The sequence below is a fragment of the Lycium ferocissimum genome, chromosome 6 (assembly GCF_029784015.1).
Source record: "Lycium ferocissimum isolate CSIRO_LF1 chromosome 6, AGI_CSIRO_Lferr_CH_V1, whole genome shotgun sequence".
Classification (NCBI taxonomy): domain Eukaryota; kingdom Viridiplantae; phylum Streptophyta; class Magnoliopsida; order Solanales; family Solanaceae; genus Lycium; species Lycium ferocissimum.
This window is the reverse complement of record NC_081347.1, coordinates 73,984,903-74,003,421: the sequence shown is the minus strand read 5'-3', so window position 1 is coordinate 74,003,421 and position 18,519 is coordinate 73,984,903. Positions and strand designations below refer to the sequence as shown.

General features: G+C 34.1%; 1 protein-coding gene and 1 pseudogene across 1 annotated transcript; one reads left to right on the top strand and one right to left on the bottom strand.

The window, feature by feature from the left end:
• The first annotated feature begins 3,255 nt into the window (after positions 1-3,255).
• On the top strand, positions 3,256-11,268 carry LOC132061650 (acylsugar acyltransferase 3-like; annotated as a pseudogene).
• A 4,147-nt stretch (positions 11,269-15,415) lies between these two features.
• Positions 15,416-18,321, bottom strand: LOC132061035 (glucan endo-1,3-beta-glucosidase 8-like). The gene is made up of 2 exons (XM_059453918.1): positions 17,874-18,321; positions 15,416-17,059 (listed from the first exon to the last, which is right to left on the bottom strand). The coding sequence occupies exons 1-2, from the start codon at positions 18,215-18,217 to the stop codon at positions 15,871-15,873; spliced, it is 1,533 nt and encodes a 510-aa protein (XP_059309901.1). The 5' UTR covers positions 18,218-18,321; the 3' UTR covers positions 15,416-15,870.
• Positions 18,322-18,519: the final 198 nt, after the last annotated feature.

Genomic DNA, 18,519 nt, shown 5'->3' with positions numbered 1-18,519 from the left:
AATTTACGGCTGGTATAGTGAGGTGCTGTTATATATGTATATTGATATTTGATGTTTTGGATCTCATTTAGCTATAATAAACAAAAGTGCGCAAAGATTTATTGTTCTGTACTTTTTATGTTATAAACGAAAACAAAATACTTGTTATTTTGAAATCTTAATTGATTTTCATATTTCATCAATTAAAAATTGAAGTGGCTAATAAATTCATAACTAGTTGTACTGTATTGATAAGAATTAAAATCTAAGGAACATATGCATTTAAAGTTAGTTGAAAAATTTAAATATTTCAAGTTTGACGTGAGAATCTTACAATTGTAGGTTGGTTAGTAAATTTCAGTCTCTTAATAATAATATAACGCTTGAATTGATGAAGATTTTGTCCAAACTTTCCGTAAAAAATAATTCAAGAGCTTTTCCTTGATGATTACCATGACTATTTTAATATTCTATTTTTATACATAATATATTTCTTGCAAAATATTATTACATAATATTTGAGTATGGTTGTTATAGAGATGTAATTTCACAAAGAGTGTACCACTATAATAAATGACACTGTTGTTATAGGTAGAGTGATTTTATAGAGAAGTAAAATATAACATGAAAAATTGGTTCTGTTACACCCCGTATCTTCGAAGAAGCATATATCAAATTTGAAACATAAGTACGTTGAGTTATGGTTAAGTAAAACCATTTTGGAATATAAGGAGCAAGCATTATTAAGTATATTTAATGAGTGAAGGATGTACATAAGGTATAACGGAAGGTTTTATAAGGAAATGAGTGAAAGAAATGGAGTAGTACGACTTTGGAGAAAGGATGAGTAAAGTTTTGTGTAAAATTTTTGGCCCAATTTGAGGGAAGAATATCTCTTAGCATATGAAGTGTTTTAAGGTGTTTCAAAAGCCTAAATGAAGTTCGTCGAGTCTAGTTTCCAACGCAACAAACCGCTCGTCGATAGGACATCGGAGTAGAGAATTATGGACGTTACACGTTCGGCTGATGGAGAGCAGAAACGTGTGCTACAGTAACTACTACAATACCGACCTGCTACAGTGACCCCGACCCGAATTTGGACCTTGTAAAAGGGGCAAAACCCCATTTTTTTTCATCAAAAATCAGATTGGGAGCTCAACACCATAAAAGCGTTAATCAAGCTCGGATAACGCATGGTTGTGATTCTAGAATTGTTTTGCGGTGGATTTTAGCATGGATTCAAGTGGATATCCGAGATATTCTTTGTTTTAATAGGAATAAGATACGAATCTCTTTCTATTTACGTTAATCTTTGGTTTATTCTCGGAGGCAAAGTCGTTAAATAATTGTGTAGTAAGTTGGTTAGTTATGGAAGTTGAAAAATAACGTGTGGGCTGTTTTATGGTACATATTGGTGTTGGAAATGATGTTATTGATGTTGGTATTGTTATTGTTGTTGTTGGTTCTTTGAATTGAGATTTCGGGCTAGGCATATAAATAGGAGAGATCTTTTGTCCGATTTTCGGCAGGATATAAAATAGTTTGATTTGAAAACTTAGTACAAGTATACAACAATGAGTCTAACGATAGTGTGAATCCTCTTAAATGTAGACTTGCGAGCTCGGACGAATAAGTGTAGATAATTGGAGGCTGAACAGGTATGTTAAGGCTCGTCCCTTTCTTTCAAAGGCATGATTCTTATGTTATGATCCCATACATGTTTCCATAACCACCTTGTTTCCAAGAGCTAGAAGTTTATGACTCTTAAAGCTTCATATGATGTTAAAGATGAGAATGTTTTTATGAGGATTATAATGATGATGATTTTATGTTTAAAAGTCTCAAATTATGATTTCAACGATGATATGAAAATGTTGAGCTATTTCATAATTTTCGCGATTTTATTTATTGTTGTTGATCTCACCTTATGAATTGTTCCTTCGAGGTGAGATATAGCGATAATGGTTGTTCCATAATATGAATCGGAGGTTACCGAAATTACTTCACTCCGATAAAGTTGCAGCTTTCATATGATCTTTCATGCATACTATTTACATTATGTATATGAACATTATATTTATGGATCGGGCCGTACGTTCCTCGGCACTAACATGTGATGTTTATGGATCGGGCCGTACGTTCCTCGGCACTAACATGCGATATTTATGGATCGGGCCGTACTCCTCGGCACTAACATATTATACTTATGGATCGGGCTGTACGTTCCTTGGCACTAACATACTATATTTATGGATCGGGCCGTACGTTCCTCGACACTAATATATATGGATCGGGCTGCACGTTCCGGAACACTACACTTATGGATCGGGCTTGACGTTCCACAGCACTAACATTTATGGATTGGGATACACGTTCCGCAACACTAACAGTTATATTATATATATACATATATATGTATGTGCTTACTTACATATGATCTCTAAGATTCAAGCATTACATATTGTACGTTCCCAGATGATAGGTTATCTTTATCTCATATTATGTTCCATATTTTTTGTTATGTTGTTATTTATGCCTTACATACTCAGTATCTATTAAATGCGCGTCCCTTCCTGTGGACGCTGCGTTCATGCCCGCAGGTTCAGGTAGTCATTCGGATGAGCCAGACCAGTAGAATCTCCTCAGCCGCAGTCAGTGCGCTCCACTTTATCTGGAGCTGCATGCCATTTATGGTATGTACAGATGTGGGTATGGCGTGTACAGATGTGGGTATGACAGGGCCTTGTCCTGTATTTCTATAGCTAGACTCCATAGAGGTCTGTAGACAGTTGTATATAGTGGGAATATCATGTAGCTTTGTGATCTCCTATTTTCCGTACAGCGCATGTAGTGGCCTTGTTGGACTGTGTTGTCATGCATTGCACGTATACCTACATATATGTGCCCACGTGTATGAATTATGAGTTTTTCGAGACAGAGTTTATTGCATAAGTTTTGCAGCAGATGCTATCGCCCAGATATGAGTTAGAAATGGGCCACCAGGTTACTCAGCATATGGCAAGTACGAGTGTAGGGGTGCTTGGTCAGTAGTGATCGGGCACTCGTCACGGTCCATGGATTTGGGTCGTGATAGGTTCGAGGGAAAATCTGGCCGTCACAGTGAAATCTTTGTTATAACGAATGACAATTATAGAGAGGCTTGATTGTATTAATTACCTATTATATAAAGTTCCATTTTCCTCACCATGTCTACAAACCACACAACATTATTTTAACTTTTGTACTTGAAACATAGTGCTATCACTCCTATCTAAGATGAGTTTATCACGCATTGTATCCCCAGTTTGTAAAAAAATAATCAAACCATATTCTCCTACTCCAATTTCACTTTGTTGTCACAAACTCTCTTACCTTGATCAAATGACTGGTGGTATTTGTGTCCGTTTTGCCTTTTTTTACCCTAAATTGAGCAACACATGGTCAAATAAACCAAGTAATAAATCTTGAGAAGTCCCTTTCAAAAGTTTTGACCCATTATTATCCCATGGCAGGGAAGCTGATTGTAGTGTCTCAGTTAATGGAGCATCTTATTTTCCACCTATAAAAGACGACTTATCAAACACATCTAATTTTAACATTGCCCCAGAAAGAGAAGAAAGTTTGTCCAAAAGTTTTACTTTCTCGTCATCTCAGTTAATGGAGCATCTTATTTTCCACCTATAAAAGACGACTTATCAAACATATCTAATTTTACCATTGTCCCAGAAAGAGAAGAAAGTTTGTCCAAAAGTTTTACTTTCTCGTCATCTAATTCACTACAAGAAAAAGGTTTATCTGCGACCAATATTTAGGGACGAGTTAATAATTTCGTCTCTAAAAGTACATTTATTGGGACGAGATTTTATTTCGGTCCTTAATTCTATATTTTATTGCGAAGGTACTAAATCTAGTCCCAAAAGAATTTAATAACCGGTCCCAAATTATAATTGATGAGCTTTGAGTAGGAAGATGCCACCAAATATAATATTAAAATATTAAAAGGCTACTATTTTCCAAAAAAGCTGGCGCTAAAAAACAGTGTACTAAAATAAAAACTTAAGTTTTTTCAAGAAAAATAAGGCGCCAAAAGTAAGAGAAAACGTAGTATACACTTTGAAATAAAACATTCTAAAAGTTAAATTAAACTCTCTGTCTTCTCAAAACACGGTGGTCACAATTCTCGTACCATAGTCTCTACACATCGTATCCATCATCTGCTCAGCCATAGATCTACCAATAGATTTCTTAATTCCTCAGATTCTTCTCTTATTCATCAAAAACCTCTCAAGGTACTATTCTTTGCTTCTCAATCTTTGTTTTTTTCTATAATTTTTGATATCTCTTCGTTATTTACACGTTTAGAATCAAAAAGATAAAAACTCAAATCTTTTGATTCTATTTTAGTGTTTTGTATATGCACCAAGTTGGATTTTTGAGCTTATTCTTTTGGGTATGTGTTTATGATATGAAAGACCTTTTATTTCTATTTAAGAACTCAATCTTGTGATTACGTTTCAATGTTCTGTATATGCACCAAGTCAAATTTTTTAGCTTATTCTTTTGGATCTGTGTTTATGATCTGAAAAACCTTCTATTTCTATCTAAGAACTCACTCTTTTGATTCTGTTTCAATGTTTTGTATATGCACCAAGTTGAACTTTTGAGCTTATTCTTTTGGGTTTGTATTTATGATCTGAAAAACCTTCTATTTCTCTTTAAAAACTCAATTTTTATTTCATTTTAGTATAAGTTGAGTTGGATTTGTGGTCTTATTTTGGTTGTATGAATGTCTTTTTGTTTAGTTTCCGGTAATTTGTGTTGTATGTGTTGTGGGTATGTGTTTAGGATTAGAAAGGCCATGTTGAGATTTGCCAAGGCAAATAGGGACTACTCTTGTTACTTTCGGCTAAATACATTTATACCTCATAGCCCATCTAGTCTCTATTGTCATTTGTATTTAGCACTCTGGAAAATAATAGCATGCGAGAAGATTGCAATACTCTTTTTTGTGTTTAACTCTTCCACTCTCAATAGGAAAAATTTGAAAAAGTTATGGAACCCATGTTTTGAAGCAAGGTCTAACCAAATATATGTGAATTTAACTTTTATGGACAAACTTTTATAAATGTCTACCTCCATAATGAGTATCCGTAAAAGTGAAGATCTCAAATAAGTTAGCTCTAACATAAATTACAAAACCATTAGTTCTTAAAGTGAAAGGTACAATTTATAACTTTGGAACAGTTGAATAATCACAACTATTTGAAGGAATTCAAGGGTAGGAAGTCAACTATGCTACTAATAGCTCTAATCGGTAGAACACCAAAGTTAAAAAAGTTTTTTTTTCCTTTCTTGCATTTTATATGTTATTGAAGAATTTTCAGTTACATGAATTGCATCTGCAACAAGTTGCAAAGCAACAGTACTTTCCACAACCTCCATATGATTACCATCGACATGGTGATCAGCAACACCGCATATTTCCCTCTATCGCCGATGCCTCTTTTTGATTTTTCCGCACTTGGCCGTAGTGTTCTCCAGCGGTTTTTCAATCTTCTAAATTTGGTGCACTAACCGATTATGCTTAACACTGTCTTTTTTCGGAGAGAAAGAACCGGCTAAATTATCATTCAAGCGCTTCCCAAGATCGTCCTCCACCACCGGCACCCTTTGCGACATCAACATTCTCTCGATTCTTCAACCCGCAAATTTCGTATTCCCCCACCGCATTAACTTGCAAAATTCCCTCTTCATCGGGAAAACTCCGCCGACCGTATGTCTGCATCAATAACATTTTTCCCATTATCACATTATTTCCATCGAAATTTTATCTTGTGTAAATGGCAACTGCTGCTGTAAATCACCAGTTACTGCATGCAAGTTTCCTCCCTTATTCTCAATCCTAACATCCGTAATCACCTTAGGATCTTCATAAAGACTACTGCACCTATATTCTCATCATTTAACACCACCACATCATCCCCATCCTCTACCAACGCTGCATAAGGATTAGCAAAGTCCGCGCCCGGCGGGACTTTTACTTAAACACAACTAAAAGTCGCCCCCTCAGCGGACTTTTACTTAAACACAACTAAAAGTCTGCCCCCTCCGGCAGACTTTTACTTAACACAACTAAAAGTCTGCCCCCTCCGGCAGACTTTTAGTTGAACATAACTAAAAGTCTGCCGGAGGGGGCAGACTTTCCCTTGAAGCATATATATATATTTTTTTTAACTTTTTAAGGGAAACTTTTAGTAATGCCTTAGCTAAAAGTGTGTCCCATAAAACATAACTAAAAGTATGCCCCATAAAGCCATTTGCTAGTCCGCACCCTTTCGGCTTTGTGTTTCTCTTTTTTGATTTTTTCGTTTTTCAATCTTCTCGAGTGCACTAAGTGTTCTCCCTTTTTGGCTAAATTTTTCAATCTTCTCCATCGTCCTCCACCACCGGTGGTGCATTAACATTCTCCGATTCTTCAACCCGCAAATTTCGTATTCCCCACCCGCATTAACTTGCAAAATTCCCTCTTTTTCCCCGGACTGCTCGCATCAAAGAATTTCCCGAAATTTTATCTTGTGTAAATTATCATTCACGCAAGTTTCCTCACTTATTCTCAATCCTAACATCCGTAATCCATCCACCTATATATCTCATCATTTAACACCACCACATCATCCCCATCCCTACCAAGATGCGTAAGGAACAAAATTCTCAGACTTTTTCTTTCTAAAAAGTCCGCCCCCTCCAGACTTTTATAATTTCTAAAAGTAACCCAAAGTACCCTCCGGCGTACTTTTATTAAAGTACGCCCCCCTGGTACTTTTAGTTGAACATAACTTGCGGAACTTTCCCGCTATATATATTTTTTTCTTTTCTTTTAGTAATCTTAGCTAAAAGTGTGTCCCATAAAACATAACTAAAAGTACATAAAGCCTAATTGCTAGTCTGCACCCTTTCAGCCTGTGTTTCTCTTTTTGATTTTTGCGCATCAATAGTTCTCATTTTCAATCTTATCCACATTACGATCACTGTCTTTTTTCCATCGCTAAATTATCATTATCTTTGTAAATAGCAAGATCAAGCCGCATTAACTTGCAAAATTCTCTCTTCATCGTCGCATCAATCACCATTATCCACATTATTTCCATCGAAATTTTATCTTGTGTAAATGGCAAGCCGTAAATCCATGCAAGTTCCTCCCTTATTCTCAATCCTAACATCCGTAATCACCTTAGGATCTTCATGAAAGACTACTGCACCTATATTCTCATCATTTAACACCACCACATCATCCCCATCCTCTACCAACGCTGCATAAGGATTAGCAAAGTCTGCCCCCTTCGGCAGACTTTTACTTAAACACAACTAAAAGTCTGCCCCCTCCGGCAGACTTTTACTTAAACACAACTAAAAGTCGTCGTGCGACTTTTACTTAACACTAACTAAAGAGACTTTTAGTTCAACATAACTAAAAGTCGTCGGAGGGCGGACTTTCCCTCAAGCATATATATTTTTTTTTAACTTTTTAAGGGAAACTTTTAGTAATGCCTTAGCTAAAAGTGTGTCCCATAAAACATAACTAAAAGTATGCCCCATAAAGCCCAGCTGCTAGTCTGCACCCTTTCAGCCTGTGTTTCTCTTTTTGATGAAAAACCATAAATTCCCATATCACTTGCTCTAACTGTAGGATTAATGGGAAGAGAACCAGCTTCAAATATGGAGCACACCTACACCACATCATTTTCTAGATAAATAGAATCAACGGTAGTAGTTGTATATTCAAAATTAAAGCAATCACGCACCAAGCCAATAGTACAGTCATGTTTCCAATTTCCTAGTTTCCTGCATAAATTCCATGCTGAACTTGTTGAATATATATCTGAATTCTTTGGTTTCCAACTGCAGCCTATTCTCTGCAAATTCTTGATTTGGTATTCTCCTTGTTGTATAAGAGAGTTTACTGGAAGTTTAAAAGAAACATATATTGCTGCTGCAAGAAGAGTGTCTTGTTGTACAAGAGACTTAACATCAATAGTTTATGTAAAAAATTTAGTTGGGAACATATTCTAGCAGTAGCATGTTTCTCTTTAAATGGGAAATGACTCCTTAAGTTCAAACACTTCCATTATGCTTGACACGATTACTATTTTAGTTGCGTTTTGGTTAATGCGTCCGAAGTTTTTCTAATTAAATTTTTTTTATACTCTTGCAGGCTCGATGATTTTGCTGGATAACACCTAATGAATTTAGATTGCTTTGGGGTAAGCGGTATAACCACTACTAGTGTAACATTTACATATATTAATTATCTTACTAAGAGTTATTCATTCTTTTCAAATTTTGTACTTACAGGTTTTGAAGATCAAAGTTACAAGTCAAGATGCATTATTTTGCTAGAAATATTATGTACAACTCAATATAATAGTCTAGCTCGGGGTGTTAGCAATGTCTTTTTGTTAAGGTGTCAAGCAAATATTGAAACTAACATCATGCGATGTTAACCATTTTATTGTAATTAATAACTAGCTCTTTTCCTCTCTCTCTCTATATATAAGCTTTTTATATGTACTTTTTTCAATATCCATTTGATATTTATTGATAAAAATAACTTTTTTGGATATCGAGCTTTAGGGACCACTCGTGATGAATAAAATACCAGAAATATGCTTGTTAAAATTAGTACAATAATTTCAAATAAAGACTTAAATGCTCGTCTCTAAAGATAATCTAGGACCAGTAACGGTTGGTCGCTAAAAAGGTTTCACGACCAAAAAATATTTATTTTCCATGATATTAATCATCCATTAGGGACGAGATATGTAGTCTCTAAAATGCAATAACGACGAGATATAAACACCGTCCCAAAAACTTTTAACGACAGATTTTTAAACCGATCGCTATTGGCCTTTAGCGGCGGAGGCTATTACGACGGGTGGCGACCAGAATTTTCCCGTCGTAATTGACCTTTTGGGACGATTTGAACTTTTAGGGACTAGATTTCCCTTCCCTAAAGGCCATTTTTCTTGTAGTGTAAATTAGCTGCACTAAAAGCTAGGGTTATAGATCAATCACAAGTACAAAATCCCACTAACACAGAAGTTGTGTCAGCATTCATTTACCAACGGCCATGATCAGAGGCGAATCCTCACCACTGCTTTAGAAAATAATGGCAAAAATTAAAAAAACTGCATAAGCTGAGGATTGAACCCATGACCTTTAGAATACAAAGATAACCTTTGACCAGTGCTCCACTCAACCTATTATGATCATGTGTTCACTTAGTTAATATTAGATATATTTTTAGAATTATATGATAGAAAATAGGCATATATGCGCAGCGGAAGCAAACATCCAAGATCATATTCTTACATGTAAACTAGAAAAACATAATCAAATACGAGATTGTAATACTAACCTTTTGAAGCTGTTGCACAAGTCTTCAATAGCGTCCGTGCTCTCCAGGTCTACGATCTTCTACTGTGTATCCTGAACTTCTATGAACGTAATACTTGAGTGGCAAGTATTCGGCTAAAGAACAATCATCACTTAGGGTTGAATGGCTTTCTTTATATACACACGTTTTTAGGGTAAACCCTAGCAAAAAAATGTGTAGCCCTTTCCTAACCCACCAAGGATATTATTTTTCCTTTTATTTTCCTTGTTCTAGAATATTCAGGCACAGTAGGGACCACAGATTTAATAACGAGGCTTCCTATTGTGGTATTAGTTCGGAATATGAATGAATTAATCCTACCACAATAAATTACAATTTATTCCACTAGAAAACTATAATTGCATTCCTCTGTTTGATTTCGAAATCATTCATTAAAAACTTATTTAACTCTCCATGTTAAGATTACAGACACCAATCAAATAAATTAAATTACTGACAATTTAATTCATCAACTAATTTAATCCTTTATACTTCCGCTTAACTTATTTCATGTGACGGATACAAAATCCACCTACAGGGTTTTCATATGAAAATTTATAAGCATTCATAAAGGGGTATCATCAATCTTAAGGTCGAGACACGGATTCTATCAACTAATTGTTATTTCACAAATGCACTTTGCCATTATCCAATTTACCAGGAATACATTAACTCGCAGTTGAGTCGTACCTTTTAATAAATCAAAATAATGAACGAAGCACATTAATCATAACAATCATATCAAGATTAAGAGTATAAGAACATTTAACGAGCTAGAGAGGTAGTTTTATATATTCAGCACAAAAACACTTATCTCTACTTGGTCAGTCCAATACACACAAAAATGTACTAGCATAAGAAGTTGGAACATAACCATTCCCATAATCAAGATAGATTATATTTTAATCTTATGCTACAATCATCAAGATACTTTGCCCAGTTTCATCTTTGATTGTGAACATTAACTTTATAACTTATAAGAACCGACAATTTAATCTTCCGCGCATGAGCTAAATCTCCATACACTAAATCGTCTACTATATAAGTAAAGGGCATACATATGAACAAATGATCTATTTAAATTAAGACTTTATTGAATTGAATAAATAAATAAACAATTGTTCCAAAAGAAATAAAAAATAATACTATAATCAAACCGCATGGTTAATAGTATATCCTAACTATACGCATAATATATCGAGATTAGTCGAGTGACCATGTGTTTACATGACCCAAAATTTACTCACAAATTCGCTCCTGGCCATGACTACAAAAAAGGTGACGTCTGGTTCGATTCGTCCGTCCGTACTACACCAGGCTGCGAGTTTACGCCCCTCCATTGCCAAAAAACACTATGGGAAACATAGGTTCTCTCTTTTCTATATTAACATCAGAAGAAAATGAAATGGATCTACCACAAGTGGTTAGTAAATTACAAAAGGCGAAAGAAGAATTTCGACGAAAATATAAACATGCTAAAACAAATGAATTTCTACCTATAACGCTTGAACTATATGAAGAAGCAAATGATATGTTTTTAAAAAATTCAAGTCATGATCTCTATAGATTTAGCAACCTCAAAAACATCCCCTTTTATGATGTAGACTTTGGATGGGGAAAGCCTGAAAAAGTAATTTTGGGAAGTAGTGGACCAGTTAAAAACATGTTGGTCTTGATGGACAATAAAAATAGGGATGGAGTGGAAGTGTTAACCTGGATGAAGGAACAAGACATGTTAGCACTTGAGAAAGATGAAGAGCTCCTACAATTTGCTACTCGAAACAGTTAATTTTTTTATATTTAATTTTTTTTTTTTTTTACTGTATGTTGTACTCACGTCCCTTCTAGCAGTTAAGTTTGCTAATCTATCTTTTCTTCCATTGATCTCAGTTTACATAATAAAAATATCCTCTTTGCTTTTAACATTTTGATGCAATCAATCTTTTTGTTGCATTGGTCTCAATTTACATAATAATAAGAAATATCCTTCCTACTTTAAAACTTGCTCATGTTCCATTTATTCTAACAATTGTTGTTGTTTCTCTTTAAAAAAACAACTGTTCTTGTTTCTCTTTTCAGGGACCCGTTTGTTAATTTTAAGATTAAAATGTCTGAATGTTAATATACTTCTAAATTTGTCTACCATTGGTTTTGATAATTTAGATACGAGAAAGTGACAAGAATGTCCCCCTTATGTTTGAAGGTAGGTTCAAATTTATCATTTAAGTATGTATTGAATAATTTTGGTCCTTTAAGTTTGTTAAAAGTTCAAAACTTTTATTCTCCATCAAATTTTTTAACTATTTGTATTCGTTAAATTTGACAGAAATAGTGCGATTTTTTTTTAAAAAAAAAACTTTAAACAGCATGAAAGTTCTATTAAATCTTTAAAATGCAATGTAAAAAACTGTAGATACCAAAAGGATATATATAATAGTTGCGCCTCAAGGATTTTGAGTTTATAGGTTCAAAATTCTATAAACGCAGCTTATTATTTATACATTTTAGGTAGATTTTAAAACACAAATAAAGAATTTGAGCCGAAAATAATGATTCTGTCGAACCCGTAGATAAGCTTTAGCTCCGCCCCTATTTATAAGCTTCTCAAAGTAGATTACAGGTTGTGAGTTCGAGATTATTACGCTAGGAGAAGACATGTGCCAGTATTCTCACTACTAAAAAATCACTATTTTCCCACTGAAATTTCCCACTGAATGTCGGTGGGAAAAATCTAGGTAATAGTGTTTTCACGCGACAAAAATAACAAGTTTTCCAATGTTTAATGAGAACCTGTTTCCCAGCATGCATTGTCCCAGTGATCTGATTCGGTGAAAATGAGGTGGGAAAATCATGTTTTATTACACAAATTTCCCACTGAAGGTCGGTGGGAACCTCTGTTTCTAGCAGTGTCGTGGCAGAGTGTCAAGATAAAGTGTTGATATGTTTTGATCTCAATAAACACTATTTTAAACACTATTTTACAACAACAACTCTCCCTAAGCTAAATTCAAGTGTTTTATATGGTCCTGCCATGCAATTAAGGGGATATATAGCTGGTCTTTGTGTTGGGATATATACTATTAACCATGTGTTCGGATATAGTATTCATTATAGAATAATTATTTATTCAATTTTAATAAAGAGTTAAATAGATCATGTACTAGTATGTGTGTCCTTTACTTATATAGTAGATGATTTAGTATATAGAGTTTAGCTTATACACGAAAGATTAAAGAATCGGCTCTTAAAAGTATAAAGTTATATTCACAATCTAAGATGGAAATTGGACAAAGCTATCGGTATGATTGTAGCACAAGATTAAATATAATTATCTTCATTATGAGAATGGTATAGTTCCGACTTCTTGTGCAAGTACATTTTGTATGTATTGAACGAACCAAAGTGTTTTTGTACTGAATATATAAACAATCTCTCTAGCTCATTAAATGTACTTATACTCTTAATCTTGATATGATTATTATGATCAATGTGATTTGTTCATTATTTTGATTTATTAAAAGGTACGACTCAATTGCGGGTCTATATATTCCTGGTCAATTGGATAATGGCAAAAGACATCTGAGAAATAATAATTAGTTCATAGAATTCATGTCTCGACTTTGAGATTGATGATACCCTTTTATGGATGTTTATAAGATTTCATATGAAAACCCTGCCACTGGATTTTGTATCCGTCACATGAAATAAATTAAGCGGAAGTACAAAGGATTTAATTAGTTAATGAATTAAATTGTCAGTAATTTAATTGAATTGATTGGGATCTGTAATCTTAACATGAGGAGTTAAATAAGATTTAATGAAAGATTTCGAAATTGAACTGAGGAGTGCAATTACAAATTTTTAGTGGAATAATTCGTAATTTATTATGGTAGAATTAATTTAGACATTTCGAATTAATTTCATAATAGGAAGTCTCGTAATTAAATTATGTGGTCCTTGCTGTGCCCGAATAATAAAGAATTAAATGGAATTCTATTTCTTGATGGAAAAGTAAGACATAGCAGGTTTGGAAAAAGGGTGTAAACCCTAAAACCTGTAGTTATAAAATGACTCTTATTTCATAAAGATATGACGGCCATTATAAGTTTCTACACCTTTTTCATGGAAATTCGCTTACATAAATTTCGCAAATTCTGATATTATTCGGGTTACACAGTAGAAGACTGTGGAACTGAAGGACGAATGCGTGGATAGCTTTTGCTGAAGGCTATACGTGGTCGCATTCACGCTTTAAGAGATAAGTATCAATTTTATGTTTGATTAAGATCTTGCTAATGTGTTGTCTATATTACATGCAAGTTCGATTCTGGTTATTTACTTCCGCTGTTTATGCCTGTATTCCATCACTTTGCATATAAGAATGACAGCCAATTTAACATATTGAGCCGAAATTGGAAAAAGTACAGTTGGACTAAGCACACATTCGAATTACCTACTGAATTGATCCCACAGTGGAAGAACTTGACCCCTTTTGGCAGCCTTCCTACAGGTGAGATTATGCTGGTTGAAGCTAAAGGTAGCGATTGTTTCGTGCATACGTAGCTCCTGTTTGGTAGATTTTGAAGTTGAAATTTGAAACTTGAAACTTCAAGTTTTTGAAATTGTGATTTGTGGAATTTGAAGTTGTGTTTGGACATACATTTTACTTGAAATGTTTTTGAAGTTTTGTGAGTAGAATCGAAATTTCTCCCAAAAACTATTTTGAGCCAGTGTTTGGAACTTGAAAATATTTTGAAGATAAATTTTCAAAATCTGTTCAAAACAGATAATTGAAAATAAATTTTTAAAATCTAATCCAAAATCTATGATCAAATGCTAACTTGGCCCGCATGTCTTATCTTCAAGTAAATCGTAAGCCATTGAGTCTTACTTTGAAATGAAATTAAGGCCTTTCCCTGTTTTTGATTTGAGATTAACTCTTTTGATGTATTGACACTACTTTTACGGAAGCCTCCATGTTGCATGGGCTTAATATTCAAATTTATTGATATACAACAGATTTAATTTTGTTTTCATATTTCTATCTTACAGGCTGTTTGGCCAGCTTTTGGAAAGCCAAAAATCTTTATCTTCCAGAAAAAAGTGACTTATTTTAGGTAAGGTGTTTAACCTAGCTTTTAGGAAAAAAATAAATGCTTGTGAGTTTTGAGTGGTAGCATAAGCTATTTTTCAGAACCTAAAAAAAAGTAACTTTCCCTAGAAGCACTTTTGAAACCTTAATCAACAACAAATTACTGCTTTAATATTGACAAAAGTGCTTGTCAAATTAACTAGCCAAACACAAACGGCTACTCTATAAAAGTACTTTGTCGAAAAGCAATTCTGACCAAAGATACTTTTCAAAATGAGCAGATTTTGAAAGCTTGGCCAAATAAGCTATTAGTTTGCTTTGCAAACTGTTTTTGCATTTTGTATTAGACTAAATATAACAAGCTTAGCATATATCTTAGCAGGGATGACTAGTATTTTGAAAAAAATTCTTAGAGCACAAGCTCATCAAGCTTGCAGCATACATAACAGATGAATGAACTAGTTATATTTATCAATGTCCCTGCTGCCTTCTACACTTGGATGACAAATGCTTACAGGTACACAACCATCAAAAGTAATAATTCCTATCGATAAATAACCTTTAGAATTTAGAATTTGCTTTCAGGTACACGATCAACAAGCTTATAAATTTGAAGAGAAATTAAGGCCTTTTAACTTTTTTTGATTTGACATAACTCCTCTGAGGTATTTACGTTTACTTAATAAAAAACAAAAGCAATATAACTTCTTTAAGGTATTGGCATTACTAATTTTACAGGCCTCCGTGTTTCGTGTGCTTAATTTCAAAGTTATATGTCTTTAAAGCCCTAATTGATTTGAGTTTCTTTTCCGCTAATGTTTACTCGACTTAAAGCATGCATGTTCACATTATCTATATGCTGCAAACTCTGAAATGTGTAATTGCTCAGCTGGAATAGTCTATTTGGAACTTTAGTTTGAGAAATAGGGTTGAAAATTTTGCTTTTTTAATCTTTAATTTAATAATAACAAGAAGATGAAGAAAGAATCTTTGTTTTTTTGTGATTTAAATCCCAAATTAAGTCAGTGACACTGTTTTTTGTGAATTAAATCCCAAAATTAAATCAGTGACACTCCAAGGCTTGTAAACATACAATAAGGTAATTAAGATGAACACATTCACTCTGCACATTTTTTTTTTACCAAGATCATTCAAAAAGAAACTTCTTTCAATCATTTGGAAGAAAACCTTTTCAAAAGAAGGCAGAGGCGGAACTAGAATTTCAACTTTATGGGTTCTGAATTGTAGAATGATGACTTCAAGTGATAATAAACTAAATCTAATACTATTATATTTGCACATATTTAATGAATTTCTTAACACAAATACACTGTTTGAGCAAAAACTACTAGGTTCGGCCGAACCCCTATCCGGGCAACCACATAAGTACGCAAAGCAATAAAATCATACATACTAATGCAGACAAAGCCAACCCAATTGGTAAAATGGTAGGGTTTGAAACTACTTTGGATATCTCTCCAGAACTAGCCACCAATTGGTGTATCACACCATTATCAATAAGCTCGACGGATAATATCTCAATGGGGAATCTACAAGTTGCTGTAGAAGGATCATTTGTGGTAATATAACCATAGCCATTGAAATCACAATAGTTGATCTTTTGACCATTCATCTGGAAATACATATTGAACGCGAACGACGCGTTCCAAGTGAAGTTAAGGTTATCGCATGTAGCTCCGGGTGACAATAAGGTGCAATCAGATTTGCTGCACGCGTAATTAACGTGTTCCATCACTTTCTCCTTGCTACCATTAAAGATATTCTCGTTATACATACACCATCTATTTGGCATTTTCACTGTCCCTTTAGCCGTAGTTGGTTCACTGTTGCGATCTTGCATGGAGAAATCGATCTTGTATTTAGGTGATCCGTCGTGTCTATAAATACCCCAATGGCGTTGATATTCGCCCCATTCTGTTATAATCTTGTTCTCATCGGATAACCCTGTGATGTATACGTCCATTGTCTTGTTTGGATGTAAAGGGGTACCTTCGTTTCTTTTAAGATATCGAAGTAGGCCACGATGAAATCTTTCTGCATTTTTTGGATTTGCATTTGGGTAACCGTCCGTTGGCCAGCCAATTTGTCCTATGATAATTTGCATATCCGGATACCCTGCTTTTCTTAGTGCTGAAACCAAGGTATCATATGTGAGAGTGAAAATATTTTTGTAAATATGTGGACCGTCTTTGATAGTGTAATTAGAGCGTTCGTCAAAAAATGCAAAATCTATCGGCATTTGCTTAGAGCCGACTAAGTAAATTGGGAAGATGTTGATAACCAAAGGGGCCTTTGTTTCTTTGAGGAATTTTAAGAGATTAATCATTAATTCCTTTATATCTTCTCTGAAATCACCTTCTGATGGTTTTGTCACATTTGTTAATATGTCAGTGAAGTGTGCTGTTGTAGTTTTGATATGGGTGAGATTGTGACGATCGAGGGATTTTCGAGCTTCTCCCAAAAAGTATAGGACATCACCAAAGGTTCGTTGCTTGTATTTTCTGCTGAATGGTTCATTTCCTACGTAAAGATACCTGAAAAAATATAGAAAAAGTTCATAAATAATAGCCGGGAGATGCATAATATATGTCTACATATTATGTATATTGGCTAGAGGCTGAACGTATGGCTGACGGCCAACTGTGTAACTTCCCAAAAATATACATATGGAGAACCAAGAAGATTATTGATGCAGAACCTTGTGCCATTTTCGAATGTACTGATTTTTTTTTTTTTTTTTACAAATTAAATATGAAATGATTCAAGGTCTTCTATCCATACAGAAGAGCGAGTTACTTCATCAATTTATTGCAAAAGTTATAGACATTCATGTCAATGTATTGGCACTCTTTTCAAATTTATAGGCAGTCTTGCAAACTTATAGGCAAATCTATGTTTTGAAGTTTATGCGTTTATACAAAGACCTCAAGTTAATTTATAATAGTAATTGGATTAGGATTTTGACAAAAGCTAATGGGTTCTCGTGAACTCGTTGATTTTGGTGCTCTAGATCCAATACTGCTGCCTTTCATTTTATATATGGGGAATTAAGTTAGAGATATTGATCTGACTATTATGTTACATTAGTGATGATGAATTTCTTTTAAGGTAATTGTTGAAAAGTTAATTTGACAAAGAAAACATCAAATCAAAGTCTGGGAGTTGAATAGTTTAATGTTTCTAGGATCTTGAAGTTGTATAAAAAATGACAGAATGTCAAGAGTATCATAAATTGAAACGGAGGTAACTGTTTTATTTTCGTAAACGAACGAACTTCACTTATGTATCATTTTCCATGAAAAGAAAAATTGAACATAAGAAAGGATCAACATTAGAAAAATGAAGTACCTGATATCAACTCCATGATCAACATGTCTTTTGACGTATTTTTCGATCCAATCGTGAATATCCTTGGAGTTATTCATCCATCGTAGTTGGTTTTCTTGGAACGCAACTGAGACACCAATACTGCTGTTAGCGAAGGCCGGAAGAACGTATTGACTAGGGCTAAATAATTTCAATTCAGGTATCCCATTTTGTAAAAGCAAATCTACCACCATTGATGGTACCAATTTTTGTGTAGCCATTCTACCCCAGTTAAGGCCAACAAAGCTATCAACACAAACATAATTGAACGAGAATAATGTTCCCAAACTATACCAAAAAAATAATAAGATTTTGTTTCTATTCATGATGATTCTTGGAGCAAAAAAATTGTTCTTAATTCTTGTTTTTTTTTTCCTCTCCTGGTGTAATGGTTTTGAGTAATGGGGGTTTTTGTCCTGATTTATAAATGATAAATGCATTTGAAGTTTTACATATTTAGAATTTACGATTTGGGAATTGTGAATTGTTGTTGCATGTTAAGAGAATGAAATGAGAGGTGGATGAGAATTTGAGAGAAAAAAGGCGAGGGATTCGGATTTGCATAGGATTTTAAGATGGTAGATTCCTTAATTGGTATATTTTCTTATTGTTAAACTGCAGCCAATTC

Coding starts and splice junctions, on each gene's coding strand:
- LOC132061035 (XM_059453918.1), bottom strand. CDS start 18,217: ATGAATAGAAACAAAATCTTATTATTTTTTTGGTATAGTTTGGGAACA. Junction 17,060..17,873: donor GATCATGGAGTTGATATCAG/GTACTTCATTTT, acceptor ATATTTTTTCAG/GTATCTTTACGTAGGAAATG.